At 43.2% G+C, this 15,326-nt stretch overlaps 1 protein-coding gene across 1 annotated transcript in view; it reads left to right on the forward strand.

Moving 5' to 3' along the window:
* Positions 1-15,326, forward strand: part of MAMDC4 (MAM domain containing 4) — a 223,816-nt gene that overhangs the window by 107,263 nt on the left and 101,227 nt on the right. The window contains exons 12-13 of the mRNA XM_069241436.1: positions 1,178-1,399; positions 9,663-9,782. Coding sequence (XP_069097537.1) covers positions 1,178-1,399; positions 9,663-9,782 — 342 coding nt within the window. The remainder of the gene's footprint in view (positions 1-1,177; positions 1,400-9,662; positions 9,783-15,326) is intronic.

Consider the following 15,326-nt stretch of genomic DNA (forward strand, 5'->3'; position numbering starts at 1 on the left):
AGAAAATACTGGTGCGGGCAGGAGTAGGGAGCCCAACGAGGCCCAAGCACTGAAAGGCCAGCTCTGTGGGCTCTGCTGTCGGTGGTTTTAGGTGGGCACAGGTGGGCAAAGCAGGCAGCAGTGGCGACAGGAGAGAGCAGGAGCGATGGGAGGGGTAATGAAAGCGACTCTACCTGTTGCCGCCCCAGACTCATTCTCAGTCCTCCAGGTCTAGCTTGTTGTGGCCACGCGTCACTCTCCCAACGCATTCCAAACACCGGCATCCTTCTCCCCGTCAGCCCTGCAGCCGCATGGCCACCTCGTGGCCTCGCAGGCTTCGGGTTCCTTGGCTTCACCGGCCACAGCGCGGCTCCCATGCAGCTCCCTCGTCCTCGCGCCTGCAGGCTGCGCATTCTCACCTTCAGGGTGCTGTGTCCCTTATTGTTCCTACTTCTGGTCCTATAATATAAAGATGAATCGGGGGATGGTTCGGGGCTAGTCGGGAACGCGTAACTCCTATTGTATAAGGAAGAGGCTGGTGGAAGTACAGCAGTAGGGACCAGAGATGATCCGGAAGATTGAGGAGACAAAGGAGGGCTCTTTTGGATTGCAATGATGAGATTGATCATTCCCCGGACATTTAATATGGCGGCTTTAATGTGGCCACGACAGATGGTGTCAAACCAGCCAGGTGGAAATGACCTCAAGCTGGGTGCATAACCATACAGTCGTATTCTTGTTTGTAGCTCTAAAACTAAATTACACTCCAACTGTAGAAACTCAAATTCGGATTAGTAAGATATGGTATCAAAACACTGTGAATGAAATAGCCTCCAAACATATTGGGACATAAATATCGACTATCACAGTATTATGAAGTTACCTATATAGAGGCAAGTAAAGGGTTTACTATACCTAGTACTTTCAATCTATCTATCTATCTATCTCAATCTATCTATCTATCTCTCTCTCTTCAAGAAACTTGGATTTGTAGCTGGGTGTGAATATTCTATCCTCGATATTTTGGTAGGGTGATTTTTTTATCCCAGATATTCTGACATAAGATCTTAGAAGAAAAAAACATTCTTAAACATTTCTAGCTCTGTAAACATAGCAACCTCTGCTTTGGGTGTGCCTCACTCACACCAGAGTTTGTAAAATTGCCTCCTTTGCATTAAACGTTTTCTTTTCTTGCCAGGAAATCTGACAGATGGGACGGTGTCTCCACCACCTGCAACCACAATCACAACCACAATGGCAGCCTCAAACACAGCCTCAAAGGTCCCCAATGCCTCAAATAAGAAAATACTTTTCCGCTGTACCAATGGGAAGATCTTGGCAGAGCACCAGGTCTGCAACTTTGAGGATGACTGTGGCGATGGCACTGATGAAAAAACCTGTAATAAAGGCCAACTGACATGTAAGAGATACCTTTTAACATAGCTAAATCATGTGGGTTCAGTGACTCAAGCGTTCCGAGTAAGATCATCTTAGCAACACTAAGAATGTGACATATATTGACTTCTTAGGGTGGCCTCACAATGCCCAAGTCATGCACCATTATGTGTATTTGTACTAGCAGTTGGGTAGTGCCGGGAACCCTTACAAATGTTGCCATGAAGACCACCACTTTTATTAACTATACAAATAATAATGTATTATTTGCTCAACCTGGCACTACCAACCCCATTTTTCGCTTTTAAAGGTGCGGGTATCGTATTCCCCTATCAGGCATTTATATACCATAACTCCCATGCCTAATGGAAAATGAAACCTTCCGATGGTTTGCCAACATTCTTACAGACTTTCCATGTGCAGTATAATGAACCACAGCAGGTTTGGAATTTACATTATATTTGCATTTTGTGTATGGTCTGATCTGCTAATGCTGTATATAAGGGCCCCTAGTTCACCCTCACTCACACAATTTCTTATTGTTAGTTTAAGTAGTATATTTGGTGTGCCTGCTGTATTCACAAGTCGCGGTGAGAATATCCATGGCAAAAACAAAATTTTTCCCTCTGAACAGAAGCGGTACCTTCTAAAAAATTCCTACTGTTCTGGTTGAGACTCACCTGAAGCAAATAAAGACACTTCTGAAGAAAAGTAGGCTTTCTGGTAATAGGAGGGAGTTTGTGGTTCTGTACTGGGTAGCCAGACATTTTTGTCATTCAGGAGGCACATCTAGCCCCAAGATAAAATCCTACCTTGAACTCTTCACCTCACATCAACCAATAAAGGTGGAAATCATGAACTTCTAAAGCAGACAGTAATGAAACGCAAGGACCAGGCTATCTGCAGTGGAGTTTGGGTAGCCTTTATAACCCGGTTATTCCGCAGCTTTAATAACCTGGTTATTCGGCAGCCTTTATAACCCGGTTAATCCAAAGAGGTACACCGGTAGCACTAGTTAAAAAAAACAGCAGCCTCTGGCCTGCTCACCATTGCCTTGTTCTGTAATGTTGGGTAACTTGTGCTGAGACTTTGTTAGGAGTTTTTCGCCATCTCTAGATTTTCACACGGCTGGAAACTCTGCCTCCTTCCGGGTCCCCCGTTGCGGAAGCACCAGTGATGCAACCCTTAGCCTCGATGGCAGAATTCTCGGCCTAAAATGTGCATTTATCTGCTATACCCCACTCAAATAAAACTGCCCTTATGGCCATACATTCAAATGAGGTCGTCACATGTGATGACTTATCAGAATTCACTTGCTGAACATTTATTTAGTTAGAGTTTTAAAAGCACACTGCAAGCCTCCTTTCAGTTACTTCAGAGCGCTAGGTGAAATACAGAACAGAGGAGTTACAGTGTAATTTGTGAAGGAAAGGCCTTGGTGCCATATTTGTCAGTCACACCCCAGGAGTGAGGGGCTCAGTTGGATTCATTCTGGACTAGTTCAGTTTTCATGAGTGATCTCTAAAGGTTGCAGTTTGCATCCACTGTGACACTTGGGTTCAGTGAAGTCCACAGTCTGGGACTCTGGACATACAAACAGTTACGGTTGCGCTGGTGGATCACAGTTTTCTATTCGGCACATTGTGAGTTGCCAGTCTCCACAATAGCCAGGACACCTGTCCCAGCAAGTCTTGCACATGGTGCATGGAACTTTGAACCATCTCCTTGAGTCTCCTAGGAGGCAGTGACGTTTTATCAAAACTGGTCGTAAGTGGTTTCCCCACCCCAGGTTCAGGCACATTATGCCCTCTCTGTTCTGGAGCCTTTAAGACCCGTCAATGAGTTCAAGTAGAAGCCTGGTGTAAACAAGGGTACGGTTATCTAAGTGGGCCACCACAAAGGCTCTAGTCAGCTCACCACAGGGACTAGGTCAGGGGAGAGGAAGGGTTTCTAGAATATGTAGAGTTGCAGATTAATCCCCTTGACATTTCATTGACTTGGGAAACAAAGGAGGGTTCAGACTCCAATAGGACTCCCAGGTGCCTAACTTACAATGCGGTGGAAGGTGTCCCTAAATTAGCAGGAAGTGGAATCACATATTTTGGAGCACAGAATTACATTTCTGAATAGCAGGATAGAAAATTTAAGTGCGACAAAAAGATAATGTAATATACAAAATTATCAAACATAATTTATTGATATGCAAACAGATTCACAAAGATTTCACCTACTTTTAGCAGCGGAAATAATCCATTGGATCTGTGGTGTTGCCATTGATCTTGTAATTCCAAAGTGGCTATTAAGTAAAGTAACAGCCCCTTCAGAAGTAAAGAGCCATTCTTATTGAGGCCGATACTCATTAATAATGGATAGTAATGGATTGGCCAAAAACGTCAATTAATGGATAAATTATGTAGGAGTGATAAAATAATTACAATCAAAAGCCTCTCTGTCTTTTATAAATAGCCAAATGAAAAAAATGTAGAAACTGTTTGCATATGAGCGTCTTTTAAAGATATAAACATATACAGGAAGATTTCAGTGTTTCAAAGACCAATCCACTTACCAACCTAAATAGATTTTCAATTGTCCAGAGTCTGCCGTAGGTAAGATTCCCACTGCTAGGTCAGGGGTTTTTCAATTAAGACTTGAGATGAGTAATTAAATAATCTGCCTTTGGATTATCCAAGCTTCTGGGGAAATTTCGGGGTTTTGTAGGGACTACGGACTTCAAATAAACAGCACCAAAACCAAAGGCATGGTATTTGGTGATCCAAAATTTAGAGCTAAGAAAAGTATAGTGCTGGATGGCAAGGCCCTTGAACGTGTAACTGATTTTGACTATCTGGGAGTTAGATTAGAAAATTCGCATAAATGGTCAGCACATCTGACAAAGTGCACCATGTCCCTCAAACAAAAGACCGGGGGCATTTTGAGGTTTGCTGCTAGAATGCCCACCTTTCCCATCACACCTGCAGTAGATATTTACAAAATGCAGGCTACAGCGGGTGCCTTGTACGGTGCTGAGCTGTGGGGCCATGGTAAACTACATGACATAGAAAGAGCAGAGATATTTTTTATTACGGCCCTGTTAAATGTTCCCTTGAGTTCTCCTACCTTGCCTATCCGAATGGATTTGAACTTGTACTCTATTACAGATATTGCTGCTCTGAGACTGTTGCAATATTGGATTCAGATTTGGTCCACAGCAGCCTTAGACCCTTATAGGACATGGCCAGGAGTGGTCTTAAGAGACCCCTAGGTTGGGAAAATTCCATGGTGTCATTATGTAAAAAGCGTTTTCCTCAAGCGTGGGTTGGGTTGCTATAGGGCATATCCCTTGCATCTCCCAAAACACACCTCACAGATCTTGAAAGACACATAGGGGCTCATTCTGAGCCTGGCGTGCGGCGGGTGCCGCCCGCCGGGCGGAAACCGCCGAAAGACCGCACCGCGGTCAATAGACCGTGGGGGTCATTTTGACTTTCCCGCTGGGCCGGCGGGCGATCGCCAGAAGATCGCCCGCCGGCCCAGCGGGAAAGCCCCTGCAACGAGGAAGCCGGCTCCGAATGGAGCCGGCGGAGTTGCAGGGGTGCGACGGGTGCAGTAGCACCCATCGCGATTTTCACTGTCTGCATAGCAGACAGTGAAAATCATGGTGGGGCCCTGTTAGGGGGCCCCTGCACTGCCCATGCCTGTGGCATGAGCAGTGCAGGGCCCCCCAGGGGCCCCACGACACCCGTTCCCGCCATCCTGTTCCTGGCGGGTTTTACCGCCAGGAACAGACTGGCGGGAAGGGGGTCGGAATCCCCATGGCGGCGCTGCAAGCAGTGCCGCCATGGAGGATTCTCTGGGCCAGGGGAAATCCGGCGGGAAACCGCCGGATCCCCTTTTCTGACCGCGGCTTTACCGCCGCGGTCAGAATGGCCCTGGAACCACCGCCAGCCTGTTGGCGGTGCTTCCGTGGTCCCCGGCCCTGGCGGTTTCAAACCGCCAGGGTCGGAATGACCACCATAGTGGGTGAGTGTGCAAAAGTCAGTTTTAGCAGCTGTTCCGTCGGGTAGTATGACGGACAGTCTTTTATCAATTAAGTGTCATTATGAGTTTGAGCACTTTTTTGATATTATTTCACATCCTGTGGCACGTGCACTTTACACAAGATTTAAATTAGGATCCTTAGCAGTAAGTGATCTTACTTCCAGGTGGAAGCAAACTGCTAGTTCAACAGACTCTTGCCCGATGGTGTGTAACACTAGGGAATCTAGTAGTCATGTTTTATTCCATTGTCCCACATATAAAAAGCAAAGGGCCCATTGGATAAGACCTCTCTGCAATACCTTGGGCATTAGGGACCGTCATTTGGCCCTTAGGATTTTCAGAACTAGTACCCATGGGCCGGTGGTGTGTGTTGTGGCAAAGATTTTAGCGGCAATATGGTGTATCGGAGTAAGTTTTTTAAAATATTAACACACCATTTATTTAACAACATAGATCGTGTTTCTTAATCAATTTTATATTGCTTATTCTTAGTTCCTTGCTCATACATTTGTATTATATCAGGCGTTTTTTATAACACGGGGAGGAGATCGCCAAGGTCTTAGGAATTTAAACCCATTTGGTAAAGATCTTCTGTGTTATTTGCATGTTTCAGAGTAGAAGTTTGTTTAATAATTTTTATGGTATAGGTCCACAAAATTAAGCCACATGCATCTTTTGATAGAGTACCTAGTGTTGTGTGCGATTTTCATGCCATGGGCTCTGGTAATGTGGAACCTTTTATCTTGAGGATTTTATTGTATTTTTATATGTTGTACTGTGAATTATGGTTTTATGTGTGTATGTGTACTGTTTTTATGGTATCTGTTGCCGAAATAAAGCTCAAATGAAAGGAGTAATTAAATGAGTCTGAAAAAACAGCCCAGAAGAAGATCCTCAAAATCCCACACTATTATCTGCATGTTTAAAATGTTTCTTTACTTACTAGATGGTAAGGTGCTGAATTACATTTTACGGAAATATATATCTTTAAAGTCAACTTACATCTCAGGGCAAGTTGCCCAAAAAAGTACTAACAGAGCAATCTATATATCAGTCAAAGGATATTGTGGAAGGTGGGTTGAAAGGTACCCTTACCCAAGTGGGCAGATTTCCAACATTATAAAAATTGCTGATTCACGTTGACCAGATTTTACACTGCTTCATCCTCCAGATTGTCCTTTGTGGCATATACCAAAATGATCCATGGAATGTTACCGGTGCCAAGGCTGCAAGAGAACTTGCCAATCAAAGCTCTTGCCTCTCTTGCATACCTGTAAACAGCTCACTTTGGGGAACCAATCTGAAGTGCACCTGTTTTCTTCATGATAACCTCAGAGTAAATTAACTTTTGTGTTAGCCTCTGGAACTGACCAAAAGAACATTGAGCCGTGTGGCAATTTGAAGGCATTAGTGTATTCTTGGTGGTCTTCTTTACAGATGTATTAGTGTACTGTTACCCTCCTAGACTTTAATGAGCACCTCAAGAAAATGTATTCGTTTGTAGCAGAAAAACGTGGGCCTCAATTCTTAAACCGTTGTTTTAGCCTTTCAAAAAAATCTTCAGATGTCGAGAGCCTGCCTTACAAACTGAATATCATGTAATTTATTTCAAAACCAATTTCAGATGTTGTTGAATTTGGGAGCAGTATTATTCAGTATATGTAGTGACTTGAAATGGTCAATGTATTGGTTGGGTGGGATTGGGGCAAAAGCGGTCCTCTTGCTTGTATCATTTCTCAAAAAGAAAACTATATTTTGAATCATAAAATAGTTCTTAGACAAGCCCAAAGTAAAAGAGATGGACCGGGATAGAATGTCTCTTGTGACTGGATTTCAGTACTGTGTTCTGAAGAATGTCTGTAAGCATAGGCACAACATCCAATTTAATAAACAATACAGTATTAGAAACAAAAGATAACATTTCCACCATTATTAGGGTCCAGCCTGCGAGTGCATGCACTAGCGCATGCGTCTCGCTTTCGAGACTCTCTTGTGTTTAGTTCAGGGCTTGGAGCCCACCTGTCGCTCACCATTTGTTGGTTTGCTTGCCACTCTTCTTTACAGCCTCATAATACGTCAAGGCATGTCGAACATCACTTCTGTTTCTCTGTGTTGAGCAGCGACAAAGCACTAATTGATGCAACTTAATCAGTGCCCGTCCGCTGCTCCCGACATGATCGAGGTACTATTTGTTGTTTTTAACTGTGAGAGCCCTGCAAACAGAAGGCTTGTGACTGGCAAAAACATGCCCAGCAGGCACAAAATTGAAAAGTTGTATTTTTTAAAGCTAACTAAATTTAATTTTGCCAAGATTTCATTTTTGAGTTTCTTCTCATGTTTTCATTTTTCTTGTGGATTCTGTTGTCAAAAGATGACCAATAACTTGTTCGAAATATGCGAGACCCATTGCATTGCAAATGCTTGTTAATACTTGTGGTATTATCACCCGTTTAGATAAATGATACATTCACATGACAGGACATACAAAAAAAACTAAGGGCCTCATTACGACTTCGGCGGTCTTACTAAAAAAAACACCAAAGCCGCAGGCGCCACTATACCGCCAGTACTGGCGGTATATGTGGCTCCCTATCATGACTTTTCCGCTGGCCCAGCGGAAAAGTCACATCAACATTGCAGCCGGCTCATAATAGAGCCGGCGGCAATGTTGAAGTGCAGTGGGTGCAGCAGCACATGTCGTGCATTTCACTGCCCAAAATTCGGGCAGTGTAATGCATGATGGGGCTGTGCCTGGGGGCCCCTGCACTGCCCATGCCAAGTGCATGGGCAGTGCAGGGGCCCCCCGGGCACCCGAGTCCCCCTTTCCGCCAGCCTTTCCATGGCGACAGGCTGGCGGTTGGGGATTATGACTGCCTGGCGGAAGCGTGGCGGTCAGTTGGAGGGGCCGGCGGCATGGCCGTGGCTAATGCGCCACAGTCATAATTTACTGCTGGTAAGCCGCCAGCCTGTTGGCGGTGTTACCGCCATTGTACCGCCGTCCGCCAGGGCCGTAATGAAGCCCTAAATATTGAGACAAAGGACGTAGTACATTCATACATGAAACAAAACATTTGTATTTGACTGAGATCCAGTATGTGAAGCTGCTGCATACTCAGTCACAGCAATTATTTTGTACGTCTGCTTTCTCTTGTGCTTCCTATGGTTGCCATTAGTTGGCACACACAATGTATTAAATTATTTAAGTGTAACAAAGCAACTCTTGCCTTTTCAATTCTATTGCTTTTTTGCTTCTGTCTTTCTCATCGTACCATATCACAAATATATCAGAAAATAAAGGGTCCCTTAAATATTTGAAACAATACATTTGTCTCTTGAGAGATCTTCTTCCATTCATTACTCCCATAGTTTTACTGTTCTGGATTCTGGTATCTCACTACCTTATCACCCCTTCTCTTTGTGTTTTCTACCTCTTCCAATTTTGATACATTAGACATATACCTAGTGTTCTGCCAACTGGACCCATACTTGCCACCTGTCCTTGTGCTTCCATCCGACCACTCCCTGAGAGAGCATGGAGCAGCCACATCTGTGATAGTGACTCTGTTAGATTGAGAGTCAGTATGTGCACACTAGAGATCTGATACTGTCCGCTGGCATATAAAAGCAACTGCAACACAACCTGCCCTCGGCCACTTCATTAGGGTGTGTAAAGAAGTGATTGAGAAAGAAGAGAACATGTCACACAGTCTGCTGTGAGTGCAAAAAGTCACAAAAGCAGTGTTAAAACTATAAAGAGTCATATAGTAGGAATACAAATCTACAATAGTTCAAAAATGACCATGTCAGTGTGCCTTGATATTTTCTTACATTGATGGAATTAACTAAAATTCATGATGGTAAGGTGCAGTGTGGAACCCTGCAGGGCAGCCAACCTTAAATCCACTATTTGCTAAAAATGATTAGCCTGAAGCTTCTCCACCTCATTAATGGAAGAGACAACCACTGCTAACGGTGAAATGATATGCACTGGCAAGACCAAGTAAGCCATTGGCTGAGGTCTGACAACGGCCCTTGCTCCTAAGGCACACAGAGCATTGGTGAGAGTTTCAGAAGACGAAATAAACTAGCAAACTTGGAACCATTGGTCCCTAGAAATCAGTATGGTGGATTCTTGGGAAGGGGGAGATTAAAGCTGGACTTGGCCTTCAGATGGGTGAACTGAAACTTTGTCTGCCCTTTGTGACTCTAGCTTCAACGCTCTTTCATTTAAAACGCTTTTGTTTCTACAGGGGCAACCAACATCAAGACAAACTATTTTGACTGGAAGGATCACAGTGTTGGGCGACTGAAGTGGGCAAAACCAAAAATAAATACACCTCCTAACAATGAAAACACAAGCTTTGTTGAAGGTAATAGTTTAACTGTGGATAGATCTCCTAAGTAGAGCTTTTGATTTAATTGAGGTGGTGTAAATGGGTTTCTGTTTGTATAATATACTGGGGGGGGTGTAGATAGGCATGTAAGAGCCGTAGGTAGGGTAATAGAATCGTGCCCTTTTTGAAGACAAAAAGAGGTATGATTTTTTCGAAGTTACTAATCATATTTATTGGCTATAAAGAACATTACTCCCTGTGGCCTTTGACCTTGGTGACCTTGGTGAAGGCACCCAAGTAACAAATAACACTAAGTTGAAGGATTATTGGCTGTTTTGTTTCCAGGGTAGTTCCTGGGCTGTTGACCAACATATGTGACCGCAATTCTGTAGACTGTATCTGGCTTGCTGCCCCTTTTTATTTGGGCAGGGTGTGGAAATGTATTTCTTTTGTATTGGATGCTACTAGGCCTGCTTTGTATCTGTTCTCGTGTTACTTCTCCTTCATCTTTGAGTTAAAGAAACACAGCGGTTCCTCAGACATCACTCATTATAGGAAATTATATTGTTTGATCACTTTATTTGGGAGAACTCTGGATTCTCTAATGTGTATTATTTACATATAATGTACTAATAGGTATACATTTGGTATCCTTGGATGTGAATGAAAGAATAATTTACCATTAAGTGATTCCAAGAGAACCACTGTGTTTCTTTAATTCAAGTTTACCTAGGTTCCCTAGGACTAATGGGTGGTACCTTGTTTGTTGTATATATCTTCTTCAACTTTGGGCCATGTCCGGGACATTTTCTCATCTTCCTTTGGGGACGTCTGGCCTTTTCTTCTTCTTCTCTGAATCTCATCTAGGCTGCTTGGCTTCTTTTCTGGGCTCCTTCTTTCCTTGGTCTTGTCTGAGCCAATTCTTCTGTTCTCTGAACTTCATCGATATAGGCTTCTTTTCTAGACCATATCTGTGCTGCTTCTTCCATGGGCCATGTATGGGCCACTTCCACCCATGTCCTGAGCGTTGTAAGGGCCTCAAAGTCCGGTTTTCTAGCACACTTCTTGGCTGTTTCTGACTGGGTCATTTCTGAGTGTCATCCTCTTCTCTCCGCAGCTTCTGTCCCTTGACTGTGTCTTCCTTTTCTCTGATATTTATCGGGGATACTGGTTTGTTTTCTCTTGGCAGCTTTTTTATTTCAAGGAAATTACCAACTTCTTCTTTGTGTCAAGCTTGGATTCATTTCATTTTCTCACCACTATATGGCGCATGGTATTTGCGAGTTTGATGGGGGTGTAGTGCCATCAATTTATGGTGAAGCTTTGGTTCTCAAATTCTATGAGGCTCTATGGGCCTCATTTCGAGGCTGGCTGTCTGAGGACCACCAGTCTCGCAGTGACGTTTGGACCACCGCAACTATGGCAGTCTGACTGCCACATTACAACCTTAGCAGGCGGACCTGTCAGGGGATCGCCATTGCCATTGGGAAATGTGGTTCGTGACAGTCCGACGGTGGTCTGAATTGTACTCAGCCAGGGTGGTGCTGAGTTCAGCGTCCCCTGGCTGAATACAACTCAGCTTTCCGCCAGCCTTCTCATGGCAGGGTCCCCGCATGAGAAGGCTGGCGGATAGCCAGTGCTGAGGGCCACAGGGGCCTTGCAATGCCCATGCCCAGGGCATGGGCATTGCAGAGCCCACCCACCCAGCACAGTCACACAGTGCACATTCCGAGGGTGCTCTGTTGTAGGCTATTGGCCTCGAGGAAAGACCAATATCGTAGCACTGTTCCCGCCGGGCAGCCTAGCAGGAACTGTGTACTTCAATGTTTCCACTAGTCAGGCCTGCTAGACATTGTAATACGATTGGAGGAGGGGGACGACACTGCCATCACGGTGGCGTCCTCGCGCAAGTTTGCCGGTCCCGCGGTGGGACCACCAAACTCATAATAAGGCCCTAATCTGCTTACATGTTATTATTTAGGAATATCTCTAAAAATTATATTTCACTTTTTTGTTGGTCTCATTTTATGTGTAGAGTTGCAGGATATACAACCATGTTTTCAGATCTGTTCTAATTATATGTTTTACACTATTAACCTTTTTGCAGTATGTTGTTTTTTTCAGTCACTGATTGGCAATAGAGCTGGTATGCAAGAAGTCTTGCTCACAAGTCATTAGCCATACAGGACACATGCACACATTTCAGGATTTAGGGCCCAATTTAGTTATTGGGGGACAGGCCATTTTCTGCCAGGACGATGGAGTAAAATGCTCCGTTTCTCTGGCAGAGGTCCCCACTGCCAAATTTAGAAGTGTCCCTCGGGCTGATGGATATTTCTAGCACTCACAGGAACTGCTATCAAGGCAGTTCCGGTGAATGCATTGTAACTTTGTCCTATGGTTCCACCAAACATGATAGAGCCATACGGCAAAGTTTCCAAAGTTTTTTTTTTTGTTTCAAGTACAAGAACCCAAATTGGGTTTTGTGTTTGAAAATCTAAAAAAAACAATTCCCCCACCCATCATGGGAGTAATCTCCTGTGGCTATCGCTTTTTTACTGCCCCTTACTGTCCGGGTTTGCCTGATGGTGACAGGCAGTAAAAAACAGCTATATGTCTGTCCAGCCTAATTGGACAGAGGGACATATAGCCAGTTCGCCGACAATTCTGAATCGATCGGACCATCAGAGAAGTTTGGCCAAGATGGAGATAGAGTACTCCCCACTTTGGTCAAACTATAGTTTGCCTGCTTTTACATTATGTGAGCTGACCATCATGTTGGCAGTAAGCACACTCCATCCCCATTGTAATGGAGTGCGCTTACCACCATCATTTAAATCAGGTCCATTGTCACTTAATGCTTCATGGATTACCATGTACTTGTGGAAGGTCTGTAGCACCAAGTGCATGAGAGAGTGGTGGAAACAGGATACGACACAAACCAAAATACAGTAGCATTATTCAAAGCTGACAAGTGGCATAATGTCATGTATGACATCTTCAGCCAGTCCTGTTAGTTTGCCAACCATACTTTGACTACTTGGGTACGAGTCCAAATACACAAAGTTAAACGTATATCAACAAGTTGCAGAATGCAATATGATGTTGGTTAAAAGGTCAAGACTGTTTAAAAGTGTGGCTTGACTGCTGTGACTATCCATGCAAAAGCAGTACCACATCCGTGCTGCAAGGATCATGTTTCTGTTGTAGGGGATACACATTAACCTGGTGTAACTCAGAGGTTTAGAAATTCCACACAAAAAACTATGTTTTCATAGTTGAGATCCCTACAGATGTCATAATTTTTCACATGTATTAGGCAATGGCCATTAACTGTGTCCAAGAATTAGTTCCTAAAAATATTGAATATAGATAATCTCATTCCATTAATAGCCTTGTAAACCAGATAGACTTCCATGAATGTTTGGGAGGCAATAGGCATGTGTGAGAGAGCTTGTAAGAAAAGTTAAGAATGAGTAACTTATAAGGAGCCACAGCGTTTGACCGCGATTCCAATTCCATGAAAAAAAGAAACACTGTCCTAGGCCATCTACCAAATGTCCAACCGGTGATGCCCTGCGACATTCCACCTTTAAATGAAAATTGCATTTTCAGCAGGCACTGGAGTAAAAGTAACTAGTTTGTAATCACTGGAAAACACGTTTGTGCATTTCCATTGGCTGTGTAAGCTGAGAAAATATGATTTATTCCTAGCTACCCAAAATGGCTCTGTCAGCTGTATTATGTGCTCTCTGGAGTTATATGATGAGTACGTGTATGTATGTGAGAATGTGGTATTTTTGTAGTGTAAAGCTAGCCAAAAGTCAGCAGAGTACCGTATAGGGTAAAAGTCAAAATAGTCTGTGAGTGATGGGTTCTGCATTGTGATGTCATTTTTTTAAAGAGGTGTATCTTCAGTTCTATCCTAAATTGGCATCAAAGGGAGGGAGGGGGAACCCTACAAAGTCTTGCTGATCATGGGCTAATATTACCAACAGAAAGGAATGGAGAGCACAAGCATCAGTTAATCCAAATAAAGCTTTTTTCAGCAACCCAAAACTTATCTGTTCGCAACTCACTACTATTATGAAGCTTAATCTGGAATGTCAGTATAAACCACCATATATCTTTGTTTGAAACCTTGTATGTTTTTATTCATTACCATTGTACATGAAAGAGTACATTCTCACGCAATTCTTTAAAAAAAACATTAATTGATTCACAAAAAATCAACACAAATATTGACACATCTATTATCATACAAAAACACATAATTTGTGGTAATCTCTTGTCTGTCCCAATTGCAAAGTTGAATCAAATGGGTGGGTATATATTCCTAAAAGTTCATAATCCACCCGATTAGCAAGGGAATGTTCTGGCTTGAAAATAACATATAAATGTCAATTATAAGCCTTCCAAACACAAATCTTCAGCAAAAAGTCCATCTTCTGTAGGCTCCTCCACTAAACAACAGGTTGAAGCATTTCAGCCATTATAAATTTACAGGCCTCTTCATGATCGGTAATAGACAAGTAACCGCATTCCTCCATATCATGATCTTATGACATAAGTAAGGGAAATAATCTGCACTGAACCTCCATAGTCACTGAATATATCTGGAACATATTTTTAGATGGGAAACAAAGCCCAATGCTCTTCTCATATCTCCACTCTGCATATCTCAAGAAATAGCCTTAATCTTTTTCATGAAGTAGGGGGTGGGCATAGCTGAGGAAACCAGCTGAAAACCAACCAAGCCCAAGTCCTAAATTGGAGCAGGGGTGGCGTGGTCTTAATGCATATGGCAATGTCATTCTGTATTGTTGGTGCATTGATGGAGAGAGTTGTTTGCCTATTTTTCTTTTTTTTTTTTCTTCACATCATTGTCTCAAGTGTGATGGTATCCTGGCTTTGGATGTACTGACAGCCAATAAAGTTGCTAGAGTCTCATCCAGATAGGCAGGAATGGTGATTGTGATGGCTTTGTAGATGATGCATCTAGTTTTGAATATAGTGCAGACAGATAAGTGGATCCAGTGGTGTTCCATCAAAGTAAGGGGTGATTATTCATATTTTGTTAGTCCCTTGATAAGGCATGCTGTGAATTGTAGGATGCACTTGATTGGGAGACAGCATGAAGACATGAAGGCCAAGTACCAAGGTGTTGCCACCATCAAGATGCAAGTATTCAAGAGAGTAGTTCTGAATTTGCTTTTAGGCAGGAATGAATTAAAGTTCTTGAGTACAGAGTTCTTGTACCAAGATATGTTTGTAAAGGCTCAGATCAATGTACAAAGTGAAACTAATTGTCTGTGTACCAAGCGAAAGATGGAGATTGAATCCATCAAGGATCCTGTCCTTGAGCCAGCTCTGAACTATTTTATGCTCATTTTTCTTGATATTGTTTTGGTGGAGTTGAGCTTCAGATAGGTGCTGGACATCCAGGTCTGGATGAGACACAGGTAGTTTTTGAGGTATTTGATGTCTGAGTTGGAGGAGACTTTCAATTAGAGTATTATTGGCGTATTTTTATATTTTTATGCTATTATCAGTGAATAGAATCTCAAGGGACTCCATCTA

Source organism: Pleurodeles waltl, chromosome 6 (genome assembly GCF_031143425.1).
Source record: "Pleurodeles waltl isolate 20211129_DDA chromosome 6, aPleWal1.hap1.20221129, whole genome shotgun sequence".
Classification (NCBI taxonomy): Eukaryota; Metazoa; Chordata; class Amphibia; order Caudata; family Salamandridae; genus Pleurodeles; species Pleurodeles waltl.